This window comes from Lacerta agilis, chromosome 10 (genome assembly GCF_009819535.1).
Source record: "Lacerta agilis isolate rLacAgi1 chromosome 10, rLacAgi1.pri, whole genome shotgun sequence".
NCBI lineage: Eukaryota > Metazoa > Chordata > Lepidosauria > Squamata > Lacertidae > Lacerta > Lacerta agilis.
Window position 1 is genome coordinate 46915621 of NC_046321.1, and position 16515 is coordinate 46932135.

Genomic DNA, 16515 nt, shown 5'->3' on the forward strand with positions numbered 1-16515 from the left:
AGAAAGAAAGCACTTTTACCTGAGTGAATGGAGAATAATGGAGAATAATACTTACAATCACTGAAATGATTAGAAAGTTGTCAAATTTAATACTGAAAACATTTTCAAATGGATGCTATATCATTTCCACTACTGTGGATAAGTAAATTTTGTTATTCATTAACTTTCACTGTTTTTATTACCACTAAATTCAGTCTCATGTATGAAATTTTGAAAGCAAAAGGAAGTAACAGTCCAAATCCATTCATTTCTACTAAAAATTCTCTCTGAGTTCAATGAAAATTATTGCCAAGTAAATGTGCAGAGGATTGCAGCCTAAGGTTACAGTTCTATCTGTTCTTATCTGGCACTATGCCCCAGTGAAAACAAAAGGATTTATTTTTGAGTAAGCATGTATAGGATTGTTCTGTAAGGCTTTGTTGCACTACTTTATGGCTTGTTTAGATTATATTGGAAGGCCAGCCAATAGCTTTTAAACATACCAGGAAAAATAAGCATTAAATGTACAGGACATTTCCAGAATTTGAAGAAATTAGTGCCCTTTTGAATACACCACAAAGGAAGTATAAAACAGCCACTTTTATTGTATTAAGAGTGCACTGACCGCAAGCTAGGAGAACAGTAGTCAATATTCAGTGTTAAATGTAAAAGTATTGTTGACAATTTGTGGCTTTTGATTTTAGTGATGGATTACATTTTCGGTGAGGATGGGAAATCTAATTGTTTAATCTCATCCCAAAGAACAGGGATACTACTTTAAAACAAAAACAAAAAACCTATATCTTTACATCCAAATGAGGCATTCCATGATTACAAGTACATGCTATGAAGAATACAGGGATACAATTTCAGTGGACTAAAAATATATCTTCAAATATTTTCGAGAACAGTAAGTTTCTGCAGATACAGTGGTGCTCCGCTAGACGAATGCTTCGCTAGACGAAAGGCATTCGCTAGCGGAAGGCTGCCTCGCAAGACAAAAATGTCAATGGGGCTGCCTCGCAAGACGATTTTTTTTTTTGCGCGAAAACCTCCGCGCTCCATTGCCGCTTCGCTAGACGAAAAATTCGCTCTACGAAGACACTCATAGTACGAATTATTTTCGTCTAGCGGGGCACCACTGTAATAAGAAACAACAGGAAAGAGTCTGGAAGATCTCCAGTCCCCTTTTATATGAGAATCCTTAATGTTTAAACTCAATCCAGCCTTGGGATTCAAGCCATTTAACTCACAAAGAGCATATTTTGAATTTTTTTTTTCTTACCTCTGCGGCAATGTTTCCTAATGTGTCAAGTCCCAACTGTCTTAGAGAAATAAAATGACTGTGAGCAGAGAGTAATAAGAAACGAAGACAGGTACGGTTAGCTGCCAACAGCTTAACATTTCCCTCCTCAAAGGAAAGATTTCGTAAAATCACTGCAATCTGGAGAACCCGCTGTCCTTCAATATCGTTAATGCCCAACTTGCGTGGTGGATGGAATAAAGACTCCCATATCCAGTCTTCTGGTGCAGCATCTATAAAAGATAACACATTCACTTGAGCAGTTTCTGCTCTAGATACCCCAGATATAACCCAATGCTCATTCGACATAACTCACCTTGAGATTTGTTTCTGTCTGAAATGAGGTCACGTACTTCATTATCTTCAACAATATCCCTCCAAAACTGAACAAAAAAAACACAAACATTGATTTTTTTTAAATTGCAAAGTTTCCTTTAACAAGGTAGCAGTCTGAAAAACCCATCGTGAGGCGGGGGAAATGATGAGACTGATTACAGTATCAGTATGTGTATCTGATTACAATATGTGCATTTGAAGAAGTGTGCATGCACACGAGAGCTCATACCAAGAACAAACTTAGTTGGTCTCTAAGGTGCTACTGGACAATTTATTATCATTATTTTTATATATTTCTACAATATCTTAGTTATGAAGCAAAAATTATGATAAAATTACAGTGCAGGATTGTACACTCCTGACCCAAAAATACTATTTTGCCTTCAGCATTTAGCTGCATAGCTACAGATGTGCAGTGACAGAATTATGCACTTCAAAGACTTATCCATGTTGTGCCTTTCTTTAACGAACAAATACCTTCCATTTTTTTAGGTTGGATATTTGCATCTTTTTATTTAATGTGCTCCATTTATTTTCTTTCAATCTGGGATAAGCTGCGAGCCTATAGATCAGGGGTAGGCAACCTAAGGCCCGGGGGCCGGATGCGGCCCAATCGTCTTCTCAATCCGGCCCGCAGACGGTCCGGGAATCAGCGTGTTTTTACATGAGTAGAATATGTCCTTTTATTTAAAATGCATCTCTGGGTTATTTGTGGAGCATAGGAATTCGTTAATATTTTTTTCAAAATATAGTGCAGCCCACTACATGGTCTGAGGGATGGTGGACCGGACCATGGCTGAAAAAAGGTTGCTGACCCCTGCTATAGATAGTCTTGGACTATGACTCCATATTACTTTAATCACCGTTGATTATTGGCTATGCTTGCTGGGGCTGGAGGAAGTTGAAGTCCCAATAAAAACTGGAAGGACATTTGCTCCCCATTCTTGATGGCCAGTGCTACAGTATCATTTTAAATCAAAACAACCACTGACGCAAAATAATTTCATGTTTAAAAGTAAAAGACATCAGCATGAATACCAAAACTCTAAGCCATCTGCCTCCTTTTGTTATATGCTTATTTTTAATCCTATCAGTCTCTTGTTCTTCTATATTTAAATTAAACTCGTGTAGTGTCACTGTAAGTATCATGGAAAGAAAGTGGTGCTAATTCACACATGGTTGGGAGAGGAAGCATAAAAAGAACAGCTTGAATACTATTCCACTATCTGGGGGGGAAATCAAAGAAGAAAATAAAATGTAACACTATATAACATTTTATGCAAACATAATCTCTTTATCAATTATCGAATGTACAGTAATAGAAATGACACGTCTAAAATCCACTTAATGCACACCTTCGTTAAAACATGAAGCAATGAAGCATTTAAGTAAGGTGCACTATAGTACTAAACATTAAATAATGAAAAAATAGAATTTCCAAAATATAGCTAATTTTAGAAGCAGTGTTACTAAATGACATTCCTGAGTAATTCTTTTTTAAACTGTGCTATCATACTAGATACACTGTAACAATTATAAATAGATTTTGGAAAACATCCAAGCTTCCTATTAAAAAAATCCTCACAACATAACTGAAGCTCCTGTTATTGCTATCACTAAACAATGAGACATTCCTGGACTATCTTTCCTCGGACACAAATATTCAACGGATGTAACAGGTCAAACACATATAATTTGGTACATTTCTATATGCACCCCAGCAATAATTATTTGTGGCCTTTTTGATGTAACGACCAAATGGCGTGGGACACAATTCTTCCCCCTGGAAGCACAGCACCCATATGTAGAAGGTTCCCCCAAAAGATGCAAACAGAGCGTTCCCCCACCCAGCAACATGAATGCATAGTCATTCAGTGCACCAGGCTATTACAGTGATACCTTGGTTCTCAAACGCCTTGGTTCTCAAACGCTGAAAACCCAGAAGTAAGTGTTCAGGTTTTTGAACGTTTTTCAGAAGCAGTATGTCCGATGTGGCTGTTGGCTATTGTTTCCAGAGCATCTGCACCAATCAGAAGCTGCGCCTTGGTTTTCGAACATTTCGGAAGTCAAATGGACTTCCTGAACAGATTAAGTTTGGCGCTTTTGTTTTTGCCATTTATTTTGTGTTTTTGTTTTTGAGGCTTTTTCGGTGAATTTGTTTTTGTGACTGTGTGAAACTCAGTTCAGCTACTGATTGACTGATTGTGTGACTGCGGAAATGGATAACCCCCCCCCCCAATCCAAACAATGACTATCATCAGAGCAGCTAAGGGGGAAAAATATTTTTATCATCTACAATACTGTCTTATTTATTTTATGGAACAGTACATTGATTATTGCTTTAATTTAATGGATCAATGGTCTCGTTAGATAGTAAAATTCATGTTAAATTGCTGTTTTAGGGGTTGTTTTTTAAAGACTGGAACGGATTAATCCGTTTTGCATTACTTTCCATGGGAAAGTGCGCCTTAGTTTTGGAACGCTTTGGTTTTGGAACAGATTTCCGTAACGGATTAAGTTTGAGAACCAAGGTACCACTGTACAGCTACCAAATTCCGGCCCATTCCACTTCCTCCAAGCTTGTATTTTTTTTACCTGAGTGGAGAGTGTGGGCTGGGAGGCAATACGGGATTGCATGCATCCTTTGCCATTAACAACTGTTTGCAGTGAAGGGACATGGCCTCAATTTTAAGTGGTGCTGTGCTACAATTGCTAGACGTAATTGAATAAAACTTGGGACACTTTTCTCAAACAGAAGTTTTTATTAGAAAACTAATATTTCAATGAGATAAAGATAAAGCCCTCAGTGAGAAACCATTTTTAATTACTGAATGTTACCAATTTTGCTATGAAGGCAAATTGACATTCTCCACATTTCTCCTATTATTATTAATCTTATTTTCTCACTTTATACTTTTTTCTCTGTGAAATAGATTTATATTTAAAACAGTGATAGCTAATTGCCTGAAAAATGTGATATATGGAAAGTTTTTCAGTAGTGCCTAAGGAATGTTAAATCTGGGCAGAAAAGTCACATTTACTTCATAGATACAGAGGTCCTTTTTAGTTTCACACACGTCTGTAAATAAAATTAAATTACATATTTTAAAATGTATTTCGCTTTTATGATCTCAAGTTCCTCAAATTTGGTTTCAAAAGTGTCAAGTTCTGCATTATTTTCATCAACACATCAACATATATAATACAATCCACCTTTACTGTCATTATTTGCTTGTTGCAAAAACTGATGAAGTAATTAATAGTTCTTACATATTAACACAAAAAGATATTTTACCTATAGTTTTCTTGTTAGTGGATTAATATAGCTGATCGTGCCCTCTAGTGGGCAAACAAATGTTTTGGGGCTCTTAAATAAAGTATCTCTAATACATCCACTGTGTGCATGAAATGCTATATTTTGGGGCCTAGAAGGTAAACGGCGTTTCCGTGTGCTGCTCTGGTTCGCCAGAAGCGGCATTGTCATGCTGGCCACATGACCCGGAAGCTGTACGTCAGCTCCCACAGCCAGTAATGCGAGATGAGTACCGCAACCCCAGTCGGATACGACTGGACCTAGTGGTCAGGGGTCCCTTTACGTTTACCTTATATAGTGCTCATGGCACAGTAACCACCTTAATTGTTTATCACACACATAGATCAAAATATGGCATACAAGGCTGAGTGGTGGTGTGCAACATGCAACAATACAATCTCTTCTCAAGGAACAGTACACACAGCCTATCGTGAACACTGTTCATGCTCAACAATATAACTGACACGGGTGTGCAAACTTGGTTGCGTGAAACTCAGCTGAAGTTGTACATACAACTTTGGAGCTGACTAAGGAGACTTTCACACATTCTAAATGCTGTTTCTTAATACTAATCTACAATAACACAGTCGCTGTATTATTACCTCCAGCAGCACCTACTGGGGAGAAGGAAGCTTTCAATCTATCCCTGCACCTACCTACTTATTTGAAATATCTGAGAGCTCTTTATCTGATCCACTCTAAATAAAATTCCCTTCTTCTCTTTAGTCTAGCTTTGTCACTATTATTTAAGCGCAATGTTTAAGCTGCACTGTTGAACTGTGAGGCTCTATCACACATTTTTTTTTGACATGCTGTTTTTAAAACTTTATTTTTAAAAATTACCTTAACAAAATCTCTATCCGTTTTCTCCTTCCATTCTTCACCAAACACAGTAGAAAATGAACCTAAAGCTATGAGTTAAAAAGCATTAAAGTTACAATTAAAAATTGTCCATAAACAGCTGTGACAATAACTATAGATAATTTGAAAACAGTGTAATTTTGCAGTATTGTGGCCAGCCAATCTTATTCAGTTGCAATATACTTTTCTAGTACCAATATTACAGTTTATTAGAAGTAGCATAAATATTTTTTTTAATTGTTTTGAGTTGTGTCTTCTGCTTGGAGTAGGGTGTTTACAACATGGAAAAGAGCACTTTTTTTTGAAGGGCAATAGTCCATTATATCAATTACTGGTATTCTAAAGCTGCATGAACTGGACTACTGTTAAGTAGAATTGGGGCGGGGGGAGTTCTTTTATCAATCCTGAATAATAAAGGAACTACCTGCTATAATTATGCCACAGGCTAAACAAGCCAGGGAGAAAAAGAAATGAGTGAAAAATCTATGCTGAAGAAGTAAACTCTGCGTTATGAAAATTCAAATGTTGTGCTTAAAAACATTATGCAAATAACCTTCAAAGAAACTTGCTTAGTTGCATAAAGCTGTTCATTTTGCTTGCTTTGATCTGAATCTCATATTTGGGTTCTTGCACAAAGTAGAATTTTCTTGAAAGGAACTAGCATGGCAAGAAGGGCATAACTTCAAGCCACCTATTTCTTAGATGCACACAATTCCCTGCATGTTGGTGTTCTCTGTCTAGTTTCCGGCCTGCCTAATGATTACTAAACAGGGATTAGAAACCTACTTTAAAAAAAACACAAGTGGAAATGCAGATACCCAGAAATCTGTCCACATACAGAGCCTACAGTGTATGTAAAGAAATCCTATTTTAGGCATCCTGGTTCATTTCTAAGTTTAAAAAGAGTATTGGCTAAACCAGGGGTTGTTAATCTGGTCCCTACTGCCCACTAGTGGGCATTTCAGGATTCTAGGTGGGCGGTAGGGGGTTCTACGGCACAAGCTAAATCCTCCTTCCATTGAGCACTGGTGGGCAGTAAATAATTTTACCATAAAGAAAGATGCATTAGTGGGTGGTAGGTATAAAAAGGTTGACTACCCCTGGGCTAAACCCTAAAAGGTTCACTGAACTATTTGAGATAATCACAGGAATTGATGTAGTTAGTTCCAAGGCTCATCCTATTCTCTGAACAAAGGAATGTTCTATGTGCACAAGAAATTGACATGTGTGAATGGAGTAGTCTCCTTTATTACAGAGAATGGGAAATCTCTGCATACCTGAGCCTTTAGACTGCACTCTTCAAGTCTAAATACTTGATTTTTAGGATCTGGATAACTGACTTGTATGCTAATGCTGATCAGTTTGATAATAAGCAGCTGCATAGAATTCAAATCCTAAAATCTACTCTCTGGAATATGCCAGCAATATGGAATTTTTTTTAGGTAGATGTGACCCCCCCCCCAAATGCATCTCCTATGCTCTCTTTTTGGAGTGATAATAGAGTTATACAGCTATGTTGAAACACACATTTCTCTAGATACCATAGTAAAATTTTACACAGGAAGTTTAGTTCTATCTTCAGCTGGAAGCTGGCCAGCTGCACTCTCTGATTTAATCCAAATTGGCCTTTATGGCTGGAGTTCAACATCAAATTATGTCAGTTTCAATAAATATAATGGCTGTATTCAGATGTCACACTCAACCATAGTTTAGTAAGACTCCACTCCTTTTTCTTCTTCTTCAACAATGGAGTCTCTTCTCAGTCTCTTCTCCTTCAGGTGCAGCAGTTAATGCTAACTATGGTTTGTTTAAACTAAACAATCCAGCTTCATAATTCATGAAGCATTATCCATAATCAAAGTTTGTGTAGTTTGGAGACAACAAGCAGCAGCACATCTAACCTGGAAGTAGAAGTTTCCTAATTCCTCTTTGTAGCCAAATCAGAAGCAGGGAGAAGGGCAACAGCCCAGGGATTGTTGTAGCTCATGCATCCTACATTAACATATGGTTTAGTATGATATCCAAATGTGGCCAGAGGCTCCATACATGTCCTTTTACCAGTGGTTCAAAAGCACATCTCTTCAGCAATTATTCTCACCTATAAACCTCTGGCTGCAAGAAACAAATAACCTCCCTCTCCCCAAAACCCAATTAGTTTGTTTATTCCAGTCTTCATAAACACGTATTTGGCCATGATCCTTGTTCTACTCTAGACTAACAAAGCAAGACATGATTAACCATTTCAAGGAAACACAAGACATGCTTGATATTCTGAAACTTGTATGAAATTCAAACTATTGTGAAATATTAAAGAAAGAAAAGAAAGTTACAAAAACTTGCACAAGTGTGTGCAATAGAAACAATGAGACCGGAGGGATCTCAGCAGAAAAACATTGCAGGATACAGAATTACTGGAAAAAGTGGGTCAGCTTACTGGAGGTAATAGAACCAGCGTCATTTTAACTTTAATGTATCATCTCACCAGTGACCTGTGAGAACTTTAGGGTCAAGTACCAATCCGAAATATCCCCTCAGTTCAGGGGTTGGTTCATAGATGAAATTATTGGAATATTGTTTCTATGTATTAGGCTGCTATTAATAGCCCTGTCTTGTGCAACTTTTCTCAGAAATGTAGTATCTATTTGTTTAAGGCTGAGGAAAGAAAGAAAATTCTATGTTGGGAACCATTAGGAAAGGGACTGAAAAGGAAATATCCTCTAGAATAATAGCACCTTAGCGACCAACTGAGTTTGTTCTTGGTATGAGCTTTCGTGTGCATGCACACGAAAGCTCATACCAAGAACAAACTCAGTTGGTCTCTAAGGTGCTACTGGAAAGAATTTCCTATTTTGTTTCGACTATGGCAGACCAACACGGCTACCCACCTGTAACTAGAATAATAGCGTTATAGACAATCAAGGATGTGGACAGATCTATCAACAGACTTAGTCATGGTAGCTAAATGGAATGTACAGATGCATGGCTGGGATTCCTCCGAATGCCAGTGGCTGGGAAGATACACAGTGGTGTTACAGACTGCTGCCTTCACGGACTTTTGTAGGCATCCCAGAAACATCTGGTTGGCCAGTGCTGAAAGCAGGATGCTGAATCATCAGTCTGATTCGGATTATGAAACAGGTAGAAGATGGGAAAAGACAGAGCATGCAGAAGGAAAAGAGGAACAAGCAAACAACTCTGCTGCATAGTACTGAACTTGCTCATCAAAGGATTATTTAAAGTAGAAACTTACTGTCATCAAATACCCCAGCGTTAGCAAGCAGCAAAGTGATGATTTTGGGGTCCTTGTCAAGCTGCATAACGTGTTTGCTTTCATTTGATAGAAGAGTGCAAACATTAATAGCGAAGTCCACTTCATTTGGGAGTCCAGATAACAGAGAAAGCACCAATTTACTATAGTCATTTGGCGAATTAAAGTCCATAGATAGCCCATAACTTTGTCGAAGAAAATCTATTTATAAAGGCAAACATACATCATTAGCAATAATGCACCTGTATGCTTTTTGTGCCATTTGTCCAACAGAAATCAAGGACAAATGGCACTACTATCGACTAATTTTTCAAAATTTACCTGACACGCTGTGCTGCTGGTAATTATAGGAAGATGGAATTGCACCTATAGGAAGTTGCGGCTTTGGATTGCCTGGTTGTACCTCATCATCATCCTCTCCAAAGTGATGTACTTTCTCGTACTTTTCTAGATAACTGAAATGAAGAGCAAGGGTTTTTCACTATGTAGAACTTCATACTGTACAATCATACAATGCTAAAAAAAACTGTAAATTGCTTTAATTTAGCAGCTCGGTGAAACTTAATAAATTGAAGACTTCTTAAATAAATAGAACACGCCCTAGATCTAGACTATTAAGTTCTGATTTGAAGGGCACAATCATATTCCAAAACATCCATAAATGTATTTTCTATACTGTAGGTTATTCTATAGCATTATATTTTAACTGCATTGCAGACCTTCAAATTAACTATTAAACTTTTGAAAATAAAACAGCCCACCCCCACAAACACTAAATATACATTACAGCAGTTCTACTACATACACCTACAACTGAAAAACTGAGTATATTTTTTTTGCAGCTTGTTGATACCCACAAGCCTAATTCAGATGCTGCCATTCAGGGTCAACAGAATTAGTCACAGACTTGAACAAAATCTTCAGTGTTGATCACTACTCCCATTGCTTTAATGTTTGATAATTACTTCACACCAACATCTAGAAGGGTGACCAAGTGCCCTACTTAATGTAAGACATTTCAAAGCAATGCCAAGCAAACCCAGTCAGCACAAAAGCTCAGATGACCATCAAAATCATTGTTTGAAGAATTAGAAGTCAAAGCTCCATTCTTCACTGCAGGGAATATGAAGGCAAAGCAGCACCCAGCTAGATTGAACCCCACCAGAGATGTCAACTAATTGACATGTGAGTGTGGTTTGGGGGAAATGGCCTCATGGGTAAAGACTGACCTGTGAGTCCGAGGTTCCCCACCTGTACTTTAGAGGATTGGGATGAGATGTCTGAATTGCATCACTATATTTACACTCCCAGTGGTTCAGAGAAAGACTTTGTCCCAAAAAGGGATTTCAGAGTTTGTGGAAGACTTTTAGTCAGCAACCCTATGTGACACCCCACCCAACTAAACTCAGTGGGAATTACTTCCAAGTAAATATGAATAGGATCAGGCTCTTAGGATCAAAAAGGTGCACTCAGCCTCTCTCAAGGAAAAGTAGTCTCTTGGGGCTCAAGGACTTTCTAAGGCAAGGGCTGCCCTTTTAATTATGTCCAGCGGGATGAAGCGGACTCTTAACACTTGTAAAATGAGCTTCCAGAGAACTATTCCCACCAAAAAGTTACCACATTTTAGCTTTAAGAACAGCAACATGCAGAGTACATTTTAAGAGTATTATTTTCTACTTGTACAAATATAAACTTTTATTAAAATGTTTTCAAAGTGGTGATTTCATAGTTGTGGCAAATACTGTATATTTAATGAACAAAAACATTTATTTTACAGATTAATTCAACTTGTCTCCCATTCACGCTCAGAGTGGTCTATGGGAAATATTCCATCGAGGAAGACCAAACAGCCTTACCATCAGAGAAAGAAGTACCGTATATTGAGCACCTTCAGAACTTTCTTTGCTACAAAGTGTGCTCTTTTAATAACTATTTCTGGTCTAGCCAGCCACTTCAGAATCCCACTCAACTCAACCTTACTCTATTTAAGCAAAGGGAGTAATATGTTCCTGAGTCATATATACAATTACTAATATGTAGAAACATTAGCACCCCCTTATCCTGTTTCCAGACAGTGAATATATGTATTTTATTTTATTATGTTTTATAGTTCTATCCAACAATCCTCAATGGAGTGAGAATACACCTGCAGCAGCATACAAAAGAACCACTTAAAACAAGAATTCAAACATACTAAGTACAAAATGGAGAGCAAGGATATTTTAAAAAAAACAACAACCACAAACTATACAAAGGCCTTTCTATAGCAGAAACAACAATTGAAACTCAAAAGCCTTTCTAAAAAGGAAAAACTTGGCTAATTTGCCAAAGCTTGTAAAGGAGCTGGCAAGCTGGAAACTAAAAAGAGGGGTGGGGGTAGGAGAAGCCACACAGAGAAGATCTAAGATCTAACTGCTCTCATTCTGCTTCCATGAACCAAGTAAGGACCCTCTGAAGATGCCAGATAATGTGAGGAAATGTCATTCTGGGCCCAGATTGTTTAGTCAAGACTTCTGAAACCCGCTGATGCGCTGGCTAGGCCAACCTTCCCCAAAGGCTGCACTGGCTATGACTGCTGAAAGTTGTAGCCCAAAACATCTGGAGCACATTAGGCTGGTGTCAGTACTGGTCTGAGGCAGTACACAAATTACAGGGGAAATCTATGGTGCACATTTTCAAAACTGGCATCATGAGATATCTCCAGGCAGTCTAGTCAAAAGTCTTACAGCTACTTTTTGCAACAGTTATGGTCAAAAGACATGGAGCACGTTACAGTTGTGCAGCATAGAGAATGTAATTCTTGATGATTTATTATTATTCATTTATTGGCTCAGGGCACAATTTAACAGGAACATTGCCTACACAAACTTCAGTGAAACAGCGGCTGAGCTCCAATGCAAACTTACAATCATTTTGCATTTGTGTTATAAGCATTCCTGGTGGATTAAGCCCTTGCCCTCCTAATTCTGCCCCTTCCACTTTGAATTTTGGCTTAGCCAAAGCAGAGGGCAAGTTTTGTGCAAGCATTTTTATCATCAAAAGGCAAACCACTTACTTATTTACTTAAAGTACTTATATACTAGTTTTCATGTCAAAGCTCTCCCAAGGAAGTTAACTAAAACCATAAATCAATTTGAAAAACAGAAATAAAGCAGTAGTATTACACAAACTAAAAACAACTATGCTTTAAATCTAACTCACATCACTAATAGAATACAAATTGAGGTTTTAAAGTAAATATAAAAGGTAGCAAATACATCTTATACATCTTTTGCGATCTTTTTTTAAAAAGAAAGGTCAGAGTTTGGGGCAACTGCACAAGGGCACCAATAGATGCCTTTACCAGTGCCATGGCATCCGCCAGGTTGGCGACCCCTGATTTAGAGATTTGACTACAGCACTATATAATGTTCAGCGTCTGCTATATAAAACACGGAGGCATCCTTTACAGTAAAATAAAATACGCCACATAAATCTATTATATTTCCCTTTTTTAAAAAAATGTAAGTGATATGTGTCTAATCCTCCGATGAAAAGCTCCTGCACACATCCTGCTTCTTGAACCAAACTAGATTACAGTGGAAGTAGTTACCCATTTATGTTGTGGCATTAAGCAAACTGTATTTTAACTGTCTCTGCGTTAGCATCAGTGATTTATTTCCCTACAGTCCAAACTCTCCCACAACAAGCTACAACATTTCTGAATTTTGCTTTTGATGTTTGAGCAGATTTCTCATTCCTCTCTCTACTCCATTAATTGACTGTATTCACATTTATTTATGTTTAAGGTTATCAACAGGTTAAAAACATTAGGGTAGTATCCACCACTGTGCAAGCAGCATTCCATTAACACAACAGGATTTCCTTTTTCTTTCTTCTTGTGGGCCCCCAAAATCTGTTCCAGACAGTTCCCCAAGCAGATTATGAGGGTGTATGGGGATACATATAGAGAAGAGGAAATTAGGAAGAAGTTTGGCCTCATTGAAGGGCAGTATTTCAATATGAGTAGGAAAATGAGAGTACCCCTAAACGTTTCTTTTAGAAAAAAGTACTAATCTATCTATCTTTATATTCTTTTATACACACATATTCATAATTTTAAAACTTCAATGTAGATCCCTTTTGAATACTGAAAAAAGTATACAATTCTTTTTTAAAGGTTAAATTACAGCTTTCCACTTTTCTGTTAGAAGAAAATACCTTCTTCAATTGCATTCTGTATTACAATACAGTGGTACCCCGCTAGACGAATGCTTCGCTAGACGAAAAACTCGCTAGACGAAAGCATTCGTCTAGCGGGAGGCTGCCCCGCTAGACGAAAAAGTCTATGGGGCTGCCTCGCAAGACGAAAAAATTTCGTCTTTTTTTTTTTCGTTTTGCGGAGCGCGGCTCCCATTGCCGCTCCGCAAGACGAAAACCCCGCTAGACGAAAATTTTCGCGGGACGAATTATTTTCGTCTAGCGGGGCACCACTGTATAGAAAAACAAATCATCCTCTAAAAATAAATAGGTGTTTTTAACTCATAGCTCCATTAATTAAAATTGACTTGCCCATTAATTAAAATCAAGCACATTTTAGAGTGCAATCTTACATGGGACAGGGTGTTAGTGCGTTAGTGTGTGGGGGGGGTGGTGGCTAGCTCCATATTCTAATCATTTTCTAGGATTTTAAAAATGCAATGTATTGTTTAAATTGAGGACAGTCAACTGTCCTCTTGTTCTCTGTAAAGCACAATTGGATACAGTAGTCCTAACTGCTATGGACCAAAATTTATTAAACTTAAAATAATAACAACATAATTAAATAAATAAACACTATGCATTGTAAAAAGGCTTGAGGGTCCTGAAGCCACAGAGATGGCTTTAGTTTTGCTGCAACTAAGAATATAAAATTCTTTAGTAAGAGGGCGGGCTGGTTTTTTTTTTTAACCTTTTAGGAGGCTAAAGTATGCTAAAATTCAAAAAGACTTTAGATAGAAATTATTTGCAGAATGAGGCTGAAAAAATTTCATATCATGGGACTCTGCCAGAAAGTCTGGGTACTTCAGAGTGAACAGACATACCTGCCCCAGCAGAGTGCATGTCTGTAAGCTAAATATTCTTGCAGGGCTAATTTTCACGAGTAATGGGTGTGCCCTGCCTTGGCTATAAGCCTGCAGGGTGGGCATGAGAACTTGGGACAACTTTGCTGCTCTCGTATGGTCTTGGGTTAGAATTCTGGCACTCTATGATTTAGAACCAAAGGAAGGACTTTATAGTTTAAAAACCATAGAATAGCACAACCCAGAGTACTACAATCTTGGTCTTGTAGAAAACTCATTTTAACACTGATGCTATTAATGGCATGCAAGCTATAGGACAAAGCTTTCCTATAAATCTCATCTGTTAATTCTCAGAGTGGCTAAAACATCTGTGCCCAGAGAACAGAGAATTTCCATTCCTGATATCACTAGTGCAATAAAGGCTGAAAACATGTACAAAGAGGGTTTTTAGAATGAATGTACACTAGCAGTACTGTTAGCTGTCCAATGCAAGCATAACAAATCAAAATAATACTGCAGCTACTTAATTTAATGTTTTAAAGTATGGCCTCAATGAGAAGCAGCCAAAAGAAATACACTGCTATACTACTTGGGGGAATGCGGAGATGGAGAAATGTTTTGGCTCAAACTAGAACCATTTCAACAGAAAGAAAAAGTGTTGCATTTAGCATATGGGGAGAGCAGAAGCAGCTATTCTAAACCAAACAGCTATCTCCACTATCCAACTCTGTTTTCCCTGTGATACTCATGACTATTGCTGAATCAAAAGCTGGCTGATAATAATTAAATTCAAATGGTCAAGTTCCATAAGGGAAACTACTGTATCTATATGAATTCAAGTCAGATTTGATAGAAAACTGGTTATCTTACACTGAGCACTTGAAAATAAATTGGTAACACTATGGTGCTAAGGCATCAAGAATTGAGAGAATGATACTGGGCAGCAGCATCTGTGACAATGAGACTTGGTGGCAAACTATGGGATTTCCCCCCTCCTTATCACAGTGGTCCTCTGACAAAAGTAGGTTTCTGACCAGAGTCCCAGGCCTTTAATAAAAGCAGAGAGCAGTAGCATCTTAATGACTTGGGAGAGATTTGAGGTGGGGTGTGAAGTCTAAGCACACACACGCACACACATTCCTTACAATAATGAAAAGAAAAGGAGTTATGTGTCTGAACATTATCCTGATGCTTACTATTCCAAATGACTGGAAATAAATTGCAAGCTCTGTTGTACATTAATATATCTACTATAATAAGTTAATTTAGACAATAGTGCTATATTTTCTGAATTGTATACAGGATATGAAGTATGAAGTGACATGTAAGTTATTACTTGTTTGATTTATACTGAAGGTTATTGGAAGCAGTGACAGGAGAGAGAGAGAGAGAGAGAGAGAGAGAGAGAGAGAATGAAAGACAATCTCTTGTTTCTTCATAGACCACTGAACTGGCATGAAGCATATGGGGGCAGCTGAGTCCAAGTTTAACAGATTCTTTCATCATGACAATGGCAGAGCATGGGGGGTGGGAGAGGACTTTAAATGTTAAGTAGCAATCAATTTTTAAGCTGTCTAAATTAAAAGTTTACGATAATGCAATATTGAACAAAGAAAAGACCTCTGTGTTGTGCTGTGGTACCACACGGCAGAACAAAACAAATGACTGAAAAATGAAACAAGTATCACTTTCCCAGATTTGGGGGAATTTGCAAGTTTTTGCTGGTGTATAAATAGCATAACACAAAGCAATCAAACTACAACTTTCACACATACCATTTTAAAAATCAAGTAACTTAGTTCTGTTTATTGTTCATAACATATAAAAACACTGGAATTCATTCAGTCTTTAACAAAGTGAGAATAAGTCAAAAAGACATCTTAGAAAAGGCTGCTCTCTACTGGAAAAATCACAAAATTGCTACATTACCTACTTTGCTAGAGCGTGAGAGAAAAAGCAACCACCCTCAAGCAAAAGAGGAAAACGTGTAAAATACAAAATACAGGCAAGGTGATTTTTCAACAAGTATTATTCCCAAGACAGATCTGTCAAGAATAGAAATATATTTCTTTCAATTACAGTTGTAAATGAAAGTCATGTTTCTGACTTTCTTTGTTCACTCAAATGAATTAGCCAAATGTAGCAAAAGAGAGGCCGATCTTTCATCATAACTGCTGCAGCCACTCATGAGCTCTAAACTCCATCTATGATTACCTCCTGCCTACTGAAACAAGTTTCTTAAAAGTACAGCATCAGTGATAACACCCCTCCTCTCAGAAACCCAAACATTGAACTATGGATTGTGAGCTGGTGAGTTAGCTGTCTACTTCTGGGAGAATTAACAATCCCACTGATAGCTGTCTTTTAATGGCTACAAAACAGTATGCAAGTTTTTTTTTAAATAAAGTGACAT

General features: G+C 37.6%; 1 protein-coding gene across 2 annotated transcripts in view; it reads right to left on the bottom strand.

Moving 5' to 3' along the window:
* Positions 1–16515, bottom strand: part of ARID2 (AT-rich interaction domain 2) — a 102786-nt gene that overhangs the window by 30882 nt on the left and 55389 nt on the right. For both annotated transcript variants that reach the window (XM_033163449.1, XM_033163450.1), the window contains 5 exons: positions 9382–9515; positions 9043–9261; positions 5775–5842; positions 1599–1665; positions 1265–1515 (listed from right to left, as the gene is read on the bottom strand). In XM_033163449.1, coding sequence (XP_033019340.1) covers positions 1265–1515; positions 1599–1665; positions 5775–5842; positions 9043–9261; positions 9382–9515 — 739 coding nt within the window. The remainder of the gene's footprint in view (positions 1–1264; positions 1516–1598; positions 1666–5774; positions 5843–9042; positions 9262–9381; positions 9516–16515) is intronic.